Below are 16914 nucleotides of genomic sequence, written 5' to 3' on the forward strand. Positions count from 1 at the left end.
AAACAGTAAAACTAGGGCAGTACTGACCAAATATGAACCAAAATACTGTTACTGCGCTGCCGATGTCTCACCTCAAATGGTTTCAGGTGCATATTTTAGCCTCCTGTTTAACTGTAATAGCAAATAGTTTGTTACCAGCTAGCTGCCATTTTATTTCCAGATGAGAAACTTGCACTAGCAAAGTGTTTTTTGATCTCGGGCGGCGCAGTGCATTCTGGTTTTCTACATTCTGAGGAAAAGCAAATGCTGCAGCCCTTTGTTTCTGCTTTCTCTGGTCATATAGCACCAATTTCTAAAGTGTTTGCATCTTTCTACCGCATAGACATCCCAGTTTCATAAAAAGACCATCCTTCCAGCATTGAAATACTTCTTTAGTGATTTATGATACAGCCTTTGGTCTGATTCATTTTGAAGAGGATTTTTGTCATTGGTTAGTTTAAAACAAATTAAGTTCCCTACATCAAGGGTTGTGTGAGCTGCTATTGCTCTGATTATTCATCATTTTATTATTTCAAAAGTACTAGCAGCAATAGTCTATGTAGTACAGAGTTATCTTACCCCTTTTAAGGCATTTGCTAACATTAACTTGATGCAACATTATCCAATCATTCTTAAGCTGTAGAACAAACCCTAAAGCCCTAAAATTATTATATGATTAAGTGCAGCATTCAAGTTTAAGTTCTCAGGGCTCCTCAACCTCATTCAGTCCCCCACCATGATTTCAAAGTTTTCATATTTTATGAAATCAACCTCTTTTTTTCCCAGCTACAGTCATGATTCATTCTACAATTACATCTCTATATCGTAGTTTCTACTGGTAGTGGCGAAGTCCGCCATTGTAACTGCTGCTCAAGGAACGTCTGCTGCCCCCAGAATTCTGGGACCTGTAGTTCTAAACCGCACTTCCTGTTAGAAAAACAAACCATTCGCATTGCTAAATCAACCAGAACTAAAATTTTAAATGTTATATGAGCACATCAGTTACAGAGCTGCATGTCGGTGACCTCACATGGGGTCCGGACCCCACAGTAGAGAAAGTATGTGGGTGGGGGGACGGCCAGTAAGCTTTCAAGAGTGCGTGGGAGAGTCATACAAAAAGCAGTGGGAGGAATGTAGCTGCAGGGTAAATAATCAGAGTGGACCTCAACCACATATTCTTCTGAAATTAATATCTCTGAATGTACGGTATGCGCAACTGTACGACTGCTAACAAAGGGTGATGTCAAATAAATTTCCCTGCAAACCCTCATAATATATTGTACAGAAATATAGGCTAATTTACTTCTTGGTCACCTCGAGTCAGCTCATGTCATCTCTTCTTCGCACTCTCGCCAGAAAGACGACAACGGACATGGTAGACATATTACTATAGTTGAGAAAGGGCAAATTTACACCCCCAGTGTTCCATGAATGGGTTTTGTTAAACGTTTGATGAGATGACTGCTTTGCATCTTACTGTACAGAGTAAAGATGAAAGAAAGGGCAGTGACAGTGACAGACAGCAGAGCATTTCTTTTCTCTACTTAAGAAAATGAATGACGTAGGAAGCAAGCTAAACAACAGCGCTACTGCCCCTCTTTTCTCAGGGTGGCGTCAAACCTGCATTTCGCTTTTAATATCTCCTTCAACGGAAATAAACTGTGAGACAAAATGGAGATACACTGAGTTTCCAACAAATGCAGCTGGCTTTTGCAGAGAGGCCTGACCTCTTTTTCTGAATGAATGAAAATGACCTACGCTGTGGGCCTGCATGAATCTAAATTGAGTCACCAAGGGTATCCTGTGCAACAGTGTTCTGTTTGATTTAGAAACTGCTCCCTTGCTGATTCGAGGCAGGACAGGGGATGGCTGTGCCCATTGGGCCTTGTGGGGGAGAATGTTACAACGGCAGACGTCTCCAGCAGCCAGCCTGCTCCCAGACTCAGCACCAGCCACTAGACAAGTGCAGCAACTCAAATGCAATTAGGTGCAGCAGCCGCAGACACACACCCGTGTACTCGCACGTATACACCAGCTATGCCCATCACAGAGGACATCTTCTTGGCAAAACATAACATCCAGCTCCTCTTGCTACCTGTGACACATTTGGATAAAATACTGAGAAAAAGCTCTGTCTGGGACACATAAATCCACAACCTGTGGTCTCTGTCGGTCTGAGGGTGTCACTCTTTCAGTTTTGATCACAATACTGTCTCAGTGGTGATGCCAGTTAATCGTGTGCAACTGTAAAACTGTGTATATGCCAGCTCATCTCAAAACACCAAATTAATGTTGTCATGAAAATGTTCTATAGAAAGATCATCTATTGCAAAAGGTCAGGGTCAATTTAAACTTCAATGGTCACTATCTTATACTATAATAATCACACAGGCTCTGGTGTCTTCGTGATAAATATTACAATAAACCTTTCTATTATACTGCAATCTAAAAGTGAAATTCACACATAGACGGTGAGAGTTCATGTAGCTCTAAGGTGAAGCATCATCTAATAAAAGCAGCGTAATATTTTAAAGGAGCAGTGTGTAACATTTAGAGGGATTTAGTGTCATCTAATAATGAGGACTGCAGACTGGACGTTTTTACCGGGAGCTGAATTGTCTTTAAACCACCAAAAACACTGAAAAAAAGCAGTTCCATGTTAAAAAAAAAAATCTGTGTTTTTCTGATGCTGCTAGTCATGGAGGTGCTGCTAACACGAAAACATGAATGGCCCTATCTATCATATGGAGCCAGTGTTTGGTTTGTACGTTCTGGGCTAATGTAGGAACATGGCAGTGCAACATGGCGGGCTCCGTGGACGAGGACCCCACTCCCTATACGTAGATATAAACAACTCAGTCTAAGGTAAAACACAGTTCTTATTATCAGGTGATTAAACATGAAAGAAACCCACTTTCATTTCATATCCGCCTAAATCCTTTAAATGTAAATTAAATGTACCAAACAGCATTTAATTCAGAGACTTGCATGTTTAACAGGTGCGTTTTTGTCTCAGCATTGGGATTCAACAACTTGATCCTCAAGTGTCAGACAAAAAAAGGCCTAGATTGTGCTCTGAGAGGGCTAGTCCTACTTTTAGAAATCAAACAGCAGCCATTATGATTGATTTCTAAACCCAGCGTGCCTTAAAAGTGCCTTAAAACAGACTTCCTCTGATGAACGTTAGATACACGCTCAGGGAAAACTGTCTGTATTCAATATTAATGGGAAATACCCCATTTCAAAAGAGGATTGTGCCTTAAAAGCTGGTGTCACTTTCTTCTTTCTTCAGACTGCTGAATTCAAACATATTGTTCTTTAGGGCAAGATTAAGGGTGAAAGAGAAGTACGTTTGTGGGGGTGTTTGCTTGACTGACAGGTGTCTCAGCACATCACAGTCAGCCGCAGTGGTTGCCACTTCCTTGTCCCTTCTCAGCCCCATCTAGATTTGCTCAATGGGGCTCAATTTGGGATTTACTGAAGTCCAAGCACCTAGAAATCCTTTCCGAAACCTATAGGCCCCTTCAAAGTATAGTTACAAGCCATGTGGGATAAGATAAGATCATCCTTTATTCGTCCCACAGCGGGGAAATTTCCAGATGGGATCCCTTATGTAGGCTATGTCTTCAGAGACTCAGATATCAAAACCAAACAGGTAAAAAAACAAGCTCTGGTCTTGCAAGCACTGTCAAATCTAGATTCAGTATTTCTAAAAGTTCATAAATCATGGTTAAATGGTTTCTGCAGTAAACTTATTACAACACTTCTGTGGTTGAAACCTTTACCACAGCATGAAAGGGAACACTGGTGTAAGGATTGATTACAGCTTTATGGCACAAAGCTTACAGCTTATTTAGTCTGTGATTTGGAGGTATATTTCATGTCGCCACATTTCAGAATGGATTGGAGACAGTTTTCCCCATAAGCAATGGCTCAACATGAAGGCCCAGTGTATGGACTCACGTATGACCACAGTTCAGTGACTCTGGAAATGTCCACCCTCCCCTATTTTGATGTGTGAGAGGAGCCCCTGTGCCTGCCTCCATGGCCTCCAGCTGACCTCCCTCCGCCTGCAGACAGAACACTTAACATTGCTACCCCACCTGTAGAGATGTCTGAAGAACAGGGCCCACTTCAAAGCCGTGCAGTGATTGGGCCATGATTACCATGGGCACTTGACTCATTTCATCTCCTCTGAGGGACTAAACTTTGGGGGGAATCAGGCATGGACACATGGAATTCTTTTCAAAGGAAACAGGAGATTTAAGCCCCCTTTACAGGTGCATTTCATAGTCCGCAAGATGATTGATTCTGATCGTTCTTTTAGATTCCTGCCTAATGACACCAGTGGAGAACACACCACTGCTGCTTGGTCCTCTAAATGTAAACTTGAAGGATTATTCTAATAATGCAACCAGTGTTTTTACACAAAGATAGCTTAGGTTTTTGAAGTAGGTAGTGGGCAACCGGCGCAGATGTTTGCAAAGGAATGTCATTTTGTATCAGTCGAGAAGCACTTTGATAAAGCGGCACTGCCACAGTGACATGAAAGCCCAACTGGGTTCAACAACAACCGTCATCTCTGCTCTGCTTTCCTGTAGCTAAATGCCAGTGACAGGAACAGAATTCACTGTGGTAACTGATCAGGTGCCAAGCGCCCTCTCCCCAGTGCCCTGCTGCACTGAAGCCCTCTGTGGAGCTGGCATGGCCTGGCTTGGCCTGGCAGCTATGGGGCCCTGCTTTGTATCTCTGCCCCGTCTATTCAAGCTGTCTCCAAATCAGACACGACTACTGTCAGCTGCCCGTCTCGCATGCCCAAGTAAAGCATTCGGAAAGGGTTAATCGGTGGCAGAACAAGTGGCAATGGGACGACAGCAAACATTGATGGATATTATCATTTTCCAAATGACCAGGAGGGAACCATGGCATGAGTTTATTTCACTCGTGTAATACCCAGCTCAAATATAATCTGATATTAATGATAGATTAAAGGTTTTATTATGTAGGTCTTTGTCAGGGGGATGTGAATACAGTTTTAAAAATATCATAGCAATGAATTAGTGGCCTCACCATCTTCACAGGCAGGCGTAGTTGGTAGATATTGTGAACCAGGCCAGCAATAAAAGAAAGGTATATAGTCACCAGTGGTATCTGCAGCTATTCTATTCTCTGGCTTCCTATTTTTAACATGAACACATAGCCAAGAGTGCTTTGATTTACTATGTGAGACATATTTATTCCATCACCATCCACATGTAAAGCCATCTGGCCCAAAATACACTGTGATGATTAATATTCCATGTCTGTGAAAAGAACCACAGCCTTCCATAGCCTCAGTAAGCTAATGGGCTGTTTGTTTTAGGATAAGCCACCATCACAACATATATAACATATTCAATTGCTACTGTATATTCATACATCACAAAGGTCTGTGACTAAGCATACAGATTGAAGAGCACATCCATGTTTACAGCATTTAACTCTCAGACTCTCCGGCTAACGTCTCATGCCAAACCCGTCGATGAGATTTGTGGCCTCGATGCATTTGCCTTCGACCTAAAATATATAAGGTATTCTCACGGAACCTGAAGTTGAATGCATCGAAGCACGTACTCGCATAAACGCAGGTGCACCTGTCTGCAGTGGTCGCCTATTGTGTTCACTATCAAATGAGCCATGGATCGGCCCGTCGCGCCGTATGTGCAGGAGATAACAATAAAAAACAGGTCGGTCTCTTACCGTGCTGTTTTCAGTCATTACTCCCCATCCTCAGGGTTTCAGTCCAGACCTCTGACGAACCGTTAATTCCTATCAGGCTGTCTGACTCTCTCCCTCTCCCTCGCTCATCCCCATGTCATATTTCTCCGCTGCAGCAGAACAAAGCCACGCCTCCTCTGACAGCCGCTGCCGCGTGACGTCAGCCGGTGAAGACATTTGGCTCACGCCCTCGGATACACATACACACTTATTGACCTACGAGGAATTTCTGGATAAATTAATGACACCTGTAACACCAACAGAGCATGCTTTTGTTTTTAATGCTATACCAGAAAGTGCCCTTATACTTACACTAAACTCTGGTGCTGTTTACCTACCTGTTAACACTGAAAATAGTGTGGAAAATATTAATATTGGTGGAACTAAAATATTAAAATTGAAGTGTCCCAACATAAATATTAGGAGAACAATAAATTATATTACTGTCCCTTCTTCTTAACGTTTTGGTCCTCCTTATTTAATGATAGGCTACACAGTGTGAGAAAACATGGAAAATTTGTTATAAATAGTGTATAAATAACAAGCTTAAGAAAATATCTTTCATGATATTACATTGAATTTTTAGAATAAATTACATTTTTTTGTGTTAGAAAAATTCAAGTTGATTATGAGTTATAAGTGTGATTTCTGTGGACTGGAATACAAGAGAATTTGTCATTTATTTATTTTTTTTCCCACTGTATACACTCCACACTGTTTTGGATTGATGTGGCAAACTTTGTGAAAAAGAAACTTAAAATAAATGTTAAAATTTAAAAAAAAAAAAAAAAAGGTTGATATAAAGATATATTTTAGTCAAGATAAGACTGGAGATAACATTTCGTTTATCATACAACTCTAAATATTTTTTGGAGAATTCCATATTCATAAGGGAAAAAAAGGTCAGAAACCAAACTGACTTTCCTGCACTTTATTAATGACTTTCAAAAATATCGCACCCTTTATCTAATGTTAAGAACCAAGAAAGCTATCAAGATCTTTAAGTTATTATATAATTATAACATGATGCATGTAAAAAAAAAAAAGAAAGAAAGAAAAACTGGAAATATAACATGTAAAAGTTTTTAAAATTATTTTTTGGGTTCTTATTTTGTGTGTTTTATTTTTTTAATTTTGTATTTTTTATTTTTATTCTTTTTTTTTCTATGTACCGATTTGTATTTTTTTTTATTTCTGTAAATGAATGTATGTACAATAAAGTTTAAAAAAAGAAGCCCTCTGATACACTTCCGGGAAGGAGCCGCGAGAGGCCGCTGTGCCTCAACAAACACAAATCACTACAACTTCATTTTTTACTACAGTCTGAGGCTTATATGAGGTCCAGAGGTTTATAACTTCATATTAATTAATTATAAAGAAAAACAAATACTCGTGTTGCATGTATAGCTGAGTTTTAAACTACAATGAAAGGTAAGACTGTTGAAACTGTAACACAATTTAAGCTAGTAGCAGTTAATACATATTATTCTTCCGACATGCAATATAGTCCCTCAAACTAACGTTACTGTATCTTATAAAACAAGCAAAACTCGCCTATTAGTTGTTTTTTATCGTTATTTTGAGATTAAAGCTTTCCTTGTAGTCTAAAATATATATACTAAATAACAATATATAAATATATTGTTAATTTCTGGCTAAATTGATTAGCTATAATGCCAACTGACGTTCCGTTAACGTTAGCTAACGTTAACTTCAGTCTCTCGCGTTACTTTGAATGAACCCTGAAACCGCATGAATTAAGGTAGCCTACAAATACACCGGACACTCGACACCTATTTTATTTTTAATTTTAATTTAATACAGTTTAAATCTTTAATGTCATGTTTTTATATAAAGTCATCCTAGTTGTGGTCATAGACATTTTAGTAGCCCACCTAACAGCTAATTGTAGGTGCAGGTGTTTCAGGTATTTTGGTGTGTCAGGTGTTATCACAACCGGAACTTCCCTGATTTTAATCAGAAGGCTTAACAAAGGCACCTATAGCTCTGCAAACAGACGCCCAATTCCATTTAAATGTTTTTGGGACATTCTGTATGGTTTGATTGTTTATTAAGGCTGTTATTGTAAATAGTGTATCTACTGTGACACTGCAACTGTGCTGCTCTCTGTTTTCCCTCTCAGGATCATTTACCAAAGGCTAACCGCAGTCCACGCTCATTGTCCAGCGCTTCACTTGAGCGAACTGGTCCTGCAAGTTATTTCTGGCTGGTGTCACAGAGCCCCATATCGATCTGCAAGCGTACCTGCCGCACGGACCTCTGCGTCTTTGGAGGCACTCCTGACTGTTGTTTTTTCCCTCACTTCCAGTTAAAGTGCTCGGGAACAGCCATGAGATCCGTCACCGCGTTTCTGGTCTTTCTCTGCTCTGTCGGATTTATCGGATGTAAACCTTCATCGCCCTGTCCGAGCGGGCAGTTTATGCTGAAGAGCCAGTGTGTCCTCTGTCATCCCACCTGCTCTGAGTGCGACGGGCATGAGCTGTTTGAATGCACTACCTGTGGAATTGGTGAGTAAAATTTCCTGTAGCCTACACGTACTTTAAACGCAGCATAAAATACTGGATGGCTCAAAAGATGAATTATATGTATTCAGTCTTCCTCATAATACGATGCACTTGATTTACCCTGAGAAGGGTTTAAAAAATAATGTTTTCTACAGCCAAGTTCTACAAAGACAACAAATAAATCATCAGCTGAACAAAGGCTACAGCCAACTAAATATCCCTGGCGTCATATGACAAATTTTGCTTATCTACATTTCTTATATTTTCTGTCAGAGCTGTGCAGATATGATCAGTTAAATGTTTGCCATTTGCTCATATAATTCCTGCTCTTTTGTTTGTTTTCTGGCTTCACAGATGCCTGATTAAAAACAAAGCCATGTCACAGACTCATTAATGTAGCTGAAAGGGAGGTGGAGTTTTTTTCTTTTCTTCCCAAAGCGGCACTATTTAATGGTTACCAAAGCAAACTTGTTTAAAGGCTTTTGAATTAGAGGAGGGGCATTCAGCTCTGGTTTACCATTTACCCTTGTTAAACAGTCAGAGACTGGCTGTAGAACTTGTGGATTTTTTTCCTGTCACAGCAGCACTTTTGAAATAGGTAAGAAATAAAGGTGTGATCATTTTTCTCCTGAGCTTTCACAGGGTAATCTGATCATGTCAGAATGGGTCCTTTGTTAATCAGAGGGAAAGGAAAAAATATCCCCTTGGGCTAGAAGTATTACTGTTGCAGTTCACTGGGCTTAACCTGCAAAACCTGCAAGTCCATTTTTCTCTATCCCTCACACACACACACCCTTTCCTTTATTACATGCATTTTGACATTACAACAATAACGTATTTCAATTTTTACAAACTGTATTTCAATATACATTGCTTTTGTGATACTGTAATATGTTTTGTTGTGTAGTATACAGCAGGCAGCATTTGATCCCAGTACGTATATCTGTGTGATGTTCTTTGTGCACCAACATCAAAAGCCGAAAGTCTCTACCCCTTTCCTCATGCTCTGTGGTCTGTTGTCTTATAGAAGTCACATTTCTCTGCATGCCAGGGTTTGAGTCTCTGGGAAGTGGAAGGGTTAGAAAGGCAGCAGCAGCTTGTGGCCCCTCTCCTCCCTGTCTCACACATCCTCTGTGCAGCACTGAGCAGATGAGACAATGCTGTAACTCAGCTGCTTCCAGAGACGCCTCAGGTGCCACAGCCAGGCTAGTAGCAGGTGGCAGAGTATTAATCATTAGGGCCAACAGAAGACTCTGTCTCTGCCCACAGCTCTGATCTCTCCTCTGCCTCTGATTGCCCTTGTTTACATTAGTTGGAGCATCATCAGTCATGAAGTGATCTTAGACTGTGATCTGCCACTTGCAGGCCTGGAGTTAACATCCTGGGCTGCAGCCATCCGTCCATGATGCTGTTGCTGTTCATAGCTTTGACATCCATTTATTCAGCCACCGTTTATTAAATTTGTATGTGCACCGAAATGTATGAATCCTCAGTTTCCCCATAATTGCTACTGATTCACATGACATCATTTCAATCATACAGTTTATATTTCCGATGTGTGTGTTAATGCTATAATGTGTTGTAGGCACTGAACTTTCACACAGTTGGCAGAACGTCCTTTCATCTTTCCATAATCTCATGCAATTGTCGGGCCCATTTGGCTCCACCTCTGTATTTATTATGAGAAGCTCATTGATTTTCACTTTCACAAGAGTTTGGATTTTTGGAAAAGGCGTCTCCTGGCAGGAGTTGTGTATGACTAATGGTATCTTCATCAGAGGAGAAAACAGAGTAGACTTTATGTTAACAAGTCCCCTGTGTCCTCCTCCTCCTCCTCAGATGAAGACGGACAGGAACGTTTCCTCCACCAAGGTCGTTGTCGGACGCACTGCCCCCGGGGACTCTATCCTGACAGGGGTCACTATGCCTGTGTGCCCTGCATAGCCAATTGTGAACTTTGCACAGATGGCAACATATGTGCCAAATGTCGGGAACACTACAAACTCCAGAATGGGGTCTGCCAAGCGGCCTCCTGTAACATAGGTAAATGTAAAGCAGTGTTTCTGAGTTGGCTGCAGCTTTGGAGGTAGACATTCAGTCTCATCATGTGATTGCTGTGTGTCTGTGTTTCAGGACAGGTCCAGGATCCTGATACAGGAGAGTGTATTGACTGTGAGATGGGCTGCAAAACATGTTCCACAGGTAAGTCACTCATGCAGGCTGTATCCACACTGTTGCCTCCCCGATGGTAGGTGAATTGGCTGTGTATTTTAAACCCCTGGTTATAATGGTGCACAATGCAGTTTGCTTCTCCTTGTGAATTCTAATAAATCCCATTCTCTCATTTTGTCACAGAGGACCCTGAGATCTGCAACAGCTGTATGGAAGGTTACTTTCTGTGAGTCTTTTTTTCTCGTTCTATAATTATCTTTTAATAAGTGGGCTACTCTGTCCTCCCATATTTTCTAGGAAAAAATCAAATGCATTCTCAGGCATTGTTTTAGATACCTAACAATTAACAATAAGGCTACCACTAATGAATATTTGTGATTATTTTTACTGTTATATTCTTGATTAATTAATAAATTGTTTGGTTAAAAACAAGCCCACTGCAAAGTCACTGAGCCCAGTTTGACATCTTAATAAGTTGTTATGTCTGAACCTCATTCTAAAATCCAAATATATTCAGTTTTACGATCCTTGAGAAGCTGGAACCAGAAAAATATTGGGCATTTTTGCTTTAAAAATTACATACAATATTAATCTGTCATCACAATCGCTGTTTATTAAATTGATGCTTGTTGACAAATCATTTTAGCACTGTTTACTACAGCAAAATGAATCTTCATTGTCTTTTTTGACATAAAATTTTGATAAAGTTTTGCATGGTGCTATGATTTATTCATTCATTCTGTTGGTGGTTTCAAATTATGGACATTAATGTGCAGCCAAGAAATAATTAACCTCAAAATGACCTTGGAATTGTTTTTATTTGCATTGCCCTACCCATGTTGCATAAAGAGTTGGGTAAATCAATATACAGTATGTAGGTTTTATACCATACCTTTCCATATTTTGTTACTTTTTTCCACACCAGAAAAAAACTGCATGTCACCTGTAGATCTGTTTACACCAGATTATAGCTTGGACACACTGTGTAACAGGTTACAGAGGTAGAACAGACCTCCAATTGTGCACTTCTCCCCCGAGTTTAGGCCTCCTGGTATTGTGTGAGTCGGGTTACCTTCCATCTCGAGTCATATGCTGTTACCTGAGCTTTGGTCTGAGCACAGAAGAGTGCTCTGCTTCACAGAGATACTTAACAGAGTGTGTTTTTATGTTATGTGTGTGGAGAGAAGACGAGAGAAAAAGAGGGCAAGTATAAGTGGAGAGCGTAGCCGGTATCAGGTGTGATTATATAGGGTTCACCATCTTGACTTCACTGACTGCTTGTGTGAATCACAGCGGAGGAGGGTTGAAGGAAAGTCCACTGCTTCACTGCACTCATATAAGATACTCTTCAGTGAATCTACTTGTGTAACTTTTATTTTAACACTAATGGTTTTAGAGATTTAGAACAACAGGATGTCTCAGTAATTTCTGCGGCTGCAGTGTTTATTACATCTACCTTTTGAGGCAAACACCAATAAAAGAAACCCAATAGAGCATGGGGCGATCGTGAACTGCAGGAAGAGCCTCGCCATGATGCATTGTGACAGTTCCCAGCACTTAAAGAAAATCCGCTCCTGCGGTTTTGCTGGTAGTAATGAAAAATGTTTAAGTCAGACAGCTTTGGCATAACTGTGAATCTGTGGAGCCAATGTTGTTCTCGCACAAAACACTGCCTACTGAAAAGAGTCACAGCATGATGAATGCTTGGTATTTATTGACATTTATCTTCTGCTCTATGGAAGGAAGTGCAGCTAAACCACAAAAATTCACTCTCTATATGGTTGCCATATTTACTAAAGCTTTTTTAACTTCAGGAACTACTTACAGCATATTTTCACCTTTTCCTAAATAATCCAAGGAGTAAAAGCCCTAAACAAAAGTTGCTTTGGAAATGCTGATGTGCTCTTCTGGAATGGATAGTCTAATATTTGCACAGAGGGATTCTTAAACATCCCGCAGATTCTTGAGCAGTGTACTGTTTCCAGGCCAGAGACAGGGCCTGGTCTGCACCAGCTGCTATTGTGAGTGAGTTGATGGATGCAGTGTGGCGCCTCCAGCTGTTCCTCCTCAAACAACCACCACATCTTAGCACCAAATCCACGGCAACGCAGCAGGAATTGCAGCTTAGCCTGTCAGTGGTCAGATCCTCTCATGTGCGCTGTGAGGTGTCAGGAGAGGCAGCAGAAGATGTTGTACTACATAAGTTAGTGGCTTATTGCTGTTTAGCTTGTTTCATTTTGAGTGTTAAGTATGTAAAGGAGGAGTCACTCTCGCTTTAATGTTATGTGTGTGACATCTTTGCAACTCAATATCTCGGCTCCTTTAGGCTAGTTTTTTTTTTTTTTAGGACAGCCGTCTCATGTTTAATAGCTCAGTTAAGCCCCAGAGGAATGATAGGACAGGTTAATGACAGAAATCTCCCCATGCCTCTGGGCTACAAATAAAACACCAATTAACTCTCTGCCTTAAGAAGAGAATAGAAGCATGATAAGCTTGAAGAGAAGCAGCCTACATTGTGTTCTGGTCGCTGTTCGCCATCCTTACTGATGTTTGACTCAGTGCACCTTTTGGCCGAGGACTGCACTGAAGTCAACAATACAGCTGCAGGTGTGCTGCGGACTGATACAGTGCATGATTGCCTCTTGCATGTTGTGTGTTTTGTCTCTGGTTTCAGTTCAGCTAGCCTCAGACTCATCCATGTGGGCAAAGCCTGCCTGCAGCAGCATCATTCTCCATTCACTCGAAAGCTTTGAAAGTGCTGTTAAATCACAATAGTTTTCATCAGGTCTTTGATATTTCAACAGCTTTGTTCTGCGTGTTTGCTTTGGAAAAAAAGAGCCTCCTTTTGTTTAATAACTGTAGCGGGCAGTTTTAGTCAGCTATTTACTGATCAATTTCACACACACAGAGCAAGTCTTGTTTTAGACAAATCATTTGTTGATTGTTGTTAAGTATTTTTGGTGGTATTTTGATTTTAGTTTTGAATTAACCTGTTCCTTTACAGTTTCAGACACCAGTGTCGCAGGCACTGCCCCCAGAGCACCTATGAGGACTGGGGCAGGGGTGTGTGTCTGCCCTGTCCAACACCATGCACAGACTGCAGGAGTAACTCACGCTGCCTTGCCTGCAAACCTGGTTACTTCCTCAATGGTACTGGTCGCAAATACCTATAATTTCTGTGTATATTTTGTTTGCTACTGGCATACTGATTCAGGTGACCCTTTTGTCCTACACAGCAGTAGCAGAGTTTATGTTTCATATACTCTTAAATCACTGTGTATGTGAGAGTGATCAGTCATTCTGGTTAAAGACAAATGACAGCACTCTTGAGCCTTCATTTGGATTGCAAATCATGTCCGCGTCAGCAAATCTGTAACATGAGATATGCAAATGTATGGTTTATGTAAACAAGGAATTAGGGTTGTGTTGTTATGATGTGTTCTCTATGGCTATCTAAGTCAGTGCTGTTAGATTGTAAGTAAAGCCTGTAGCTATTTAAGAAAGGATTAAGCACACAAGTTAACACAACCACACTATCAAAGTGATTTTAATATGCACAGGTATATATGTCACGGCATGTGATGGTGCATTGTGTCAGACAGCATCCATCACAGATCAGCTTACTCTCTCCTCTTCAGCTGTAAGGTCTGGTTTAAAAAAAGAAAAAAACTAGGTCATTGTTTGTGCCTGGGCAGTTGGATGGAATTTAGAGAGTGATATCCTGGAGCCAGTCAGAAGGGGATTTAAAAAGTTGTGGACTAAATGAAGAGACAAGCAGATCTTTTGAGATCACATCAGAGCCACTTTGTTAGTTTTGTGTTATGTTTTAAGGGGACAATTTCCTACAAAATCGAAACTACATATTTTTCCTCCTACCTGTAGTGTAATTTATCAGTCTAGATAGTTTTGGTGTGAGTGTTGAAAATATCAGCTGTAGAGATGTCTGCCTTCTCTCTAATATAAAGGAAGTAAATGACACTCGATTTGTGGTGCTCAAAGCGCCAAAAAATACATTCTCAACAGCAATGTCTCTTTCCAGAAATCATGACCCGATTACTCAAGATAATCCACAGACCTTGTTGTGAGCAGTTTCATGTAGGAACTATTTTTTTTCTGCCAAAATACACCTGTTAACTGTATCACTGCACAGAAGGAAGTGTGCATCAACTCATGGATAAGAGGCTCATGCTCATAACAGTGCGAGATGTACACATTAATGGTGTTGTCCTTTGCTGAGCTGCGTTAGCTGGCTTCCTAGTGCTAGGTGAGCTAACAGTAGATGCACTCGTCATTCTGCATGGTGATATGGTTGGTCTGTGTAGTTTAGAAAATAGAAAATTGTTGGAGCCACAATAACATTCTTTGTATTTGTTTTGATTCATGTTTAACCAATGGTGACTACATGTAGATGCAGTTTTGTTGCTTGTAGACAGGGTGGCGAACCACAAAAGGAAAACAGGTAATATAGGCAAGGTGCAGGCGATGAGCAGCAGATGTATGACGGGGGAAGCAAACAGTTTTTTGACCGTGTTAAGTGTGGCAGCATGAAGAGTTGACACTTACCTATGATGGACTCTGAAACTGTTATGTGGAAACTTACCTGAGATGAATTATAGACTTACAGTATTTTACCTGTGTGAAGGTGAGCACTTGTTAAAGTAAATGGGTCACCGCACTCAAAGAAATCTGACGAATTGGACATTGTTTTTTTGTTGTTGCCCAAAACACGTGTCGAAACAAGTTCTTCCTGTTCACACTTCAGAGGCATTAAATGTAATGTTTTTTATTGAAAGACTCTACTCTACTCAGCCCTGTGTCTTTCTGGAAAGACACAGGGCTGATGTTTTGCTGAGAGCAAAAGAAAACAGAGAGCAATCTTGTTTCATTATACTCTAGAGAGGGCAGACATCTCTACAGCTAATATCTCCCACACTTTTAGCACCTCACACCGGAACAATCTAGATTGATAAATAGCACTACAGGCAAGAGGAAAATATGTAGTTTTGATTTGGGGGGGAACTGCGCCTTTAGTAAAAACAGACTCTACTTCTTCTGAGCATTGCGTTATGCAAAATAGATTTTTTTTTAGTATTCCCTTCGTGAAATTATTTATGTTTCAATAACAAATAGTTATCAGCCGTTCTTGTATAAGATAGCCAAGCTGTCAGTGACACTCACCTCAGTGAATACAGGTTAAAATAATGAAAAGGTAAATTATTTATTATCTGCTATATTGTCTCTGCTTAGTTTCTCAAGACCTCTGTTTACTGATACAGATGAAGTGCTGCACTAGAAAATAATGTCTCTGCCCTGCCAGGAGGTGATTGTATCAAACAGTGCCCACCACAAACCTTCAGTGACTCCAGTGGGTGGCTCTGCCAGTCTTGCCACAGCTCCTGCCAGACATGCCATGGACCTCGGTCGACTGACTGTGACCTGTGTCTTGGTGGGAACCCTCCTCTACATGGACAGTGTCCTCTAGTTAACTGCCCATTAGGACAGTACTTTGATGGTAAGACGTAACAACCATAATAAGGCCTAAATTTAATATTTTGATGTTTGTGATCTTTCTCAAAAGGCAACTGTATTTGACTTATAAGAGACAAGACAAGCTGAAAGTAATTAGGGTACAAAATGATGTGTTTGTATCAGGTGACAGTGGAGTCACAGATCGCACTGAATGACATGATACTTGACGGGTTGATTCCTTGATGGAAATAATTGCCTTTTTCCTATGGGAGGTCAGAGCAGAGTTCAGGACAGTGTCCCAGGAATTTGGAGGTATTCAGTGTCTTGCTCAAGGACACTTTAAAATGGTGGATGCTTGCTGCTGAGACAGGGGGCTTGAACCTTGCTGAAGGACGTGTAGATTTAAGGACGATCTCCAGCTCACTGTGTCACCCCGCCGCACACGTACTGCTTCACCTTTCATTCAAGGGCCATTTTAGTGGAGTAATTTCAAAAGGCTTCTGTGTGCCTCACAGCACAGCGCTCTTCAACTGCTCCCACTTTGGTGTTTGTGCTTACAGCATCGGAATATAACAATCCATTGTTGTCAGCCATACAGGGCAAACAGACGGATCATTTACATTTCTGCCTCATTGGTTTGATTATTTACATCATTGTGTGGATCAGTCAGTCTGATGTCAGGAGCCGTTGTCAATTAGCCAATGTTTTTCTAAACCAACTACTGTTGACCATTGTGAGTAAAAACACTTTTTTGCTAACCTCAGAGCAGTGTGTTGTGTTACAAGTACAATTGAGTTTAATGTTTGTCATAAAGAGTACTCTTTGAAAGCTTGATTATGCCTTAAATGCAATCTTTATACAGTTTAAAGTTGTAGCCATATCCATGGTATAAGTTTACATGCAGTAATGGACAACTCAGTGACGTACTCTTTATGAAAATGTATTTATTTCATGTCAGCAGTCATCCTACCTGAACATAGTGTGTCACATTTTTTTGTATAAATGAAACATG

General features: G+C 40.6%; 2 protein-coding genes across 3 annotated transcripts in view; one reads left to right on the forward strand and one right to left on the reverse strand.

Annotated features, from left to right (window-relative positions):
* otud7a (OTU deubiquitinase 7A) overlaps positions 1 to 5865 on the reverse strand; it is a 54342-nt gene extending 48477 nt beyond the window's left edge. Inside the window, exon 1 of the mRNA XM_033635359.2 lies at positions 5719 to 5865. The gene's annotated coding sequence lies outside the window, so the exon portion shown is untranslated. The remainder of the gene's footprint in view (positions 1 to 5718) is intronic.
* LOC117262409 (uncharacterized) overlaps positions 1 to 16914 on the forward strand; it is a 31181-nt gene that overhangs the window by 6865 nt on the left and 7402 nt on the right. The window contains exons 2-7 of one of the 2 annotated variants that reach the window (XM_033635357.2): positions 7880 to 8264; positions 10101 to 10304; positions 10395 to 10463; positions 10617 to 10659; positions 13438 to 13583; positions 15751 to 15945. In XM_033635357.2, the coding sequence (XP_033491248.2) occupies positions 7880 to 8264; positions 10101 to 10304; positions 10395 to 10463; positions 10617 to 10659; positions 13438 to 13583; positions 15751 to 15945 (1042 nt within the window). The remainder of the gene's footprint in view (positions 1 to 7879; positions 8265 to 10100; positions 10305 to 10394; positions 10464 to 10616; positions 10660 to 13437; positions 13584 to 15750; positions 15946 to 16914) is intronic. The other variant, XM_033635358.2, reaches the window with a different exon arrangement.

The sequence above is a fragment of the Epinephelus lanceolatus genome, chromosome 5 (assembly GCF_041903045.1).
Source record: "Epinephelus lanceolatus isolate andai-2023 chromosome 5, ASM4190304v1, whole genome shotgun sequence".
NCBI lineage: Eukaryota > Metazoa > Chordata > Actinopteri > Perciformes > Serranidae > Epinephelus > Epinephelus lanceolatus.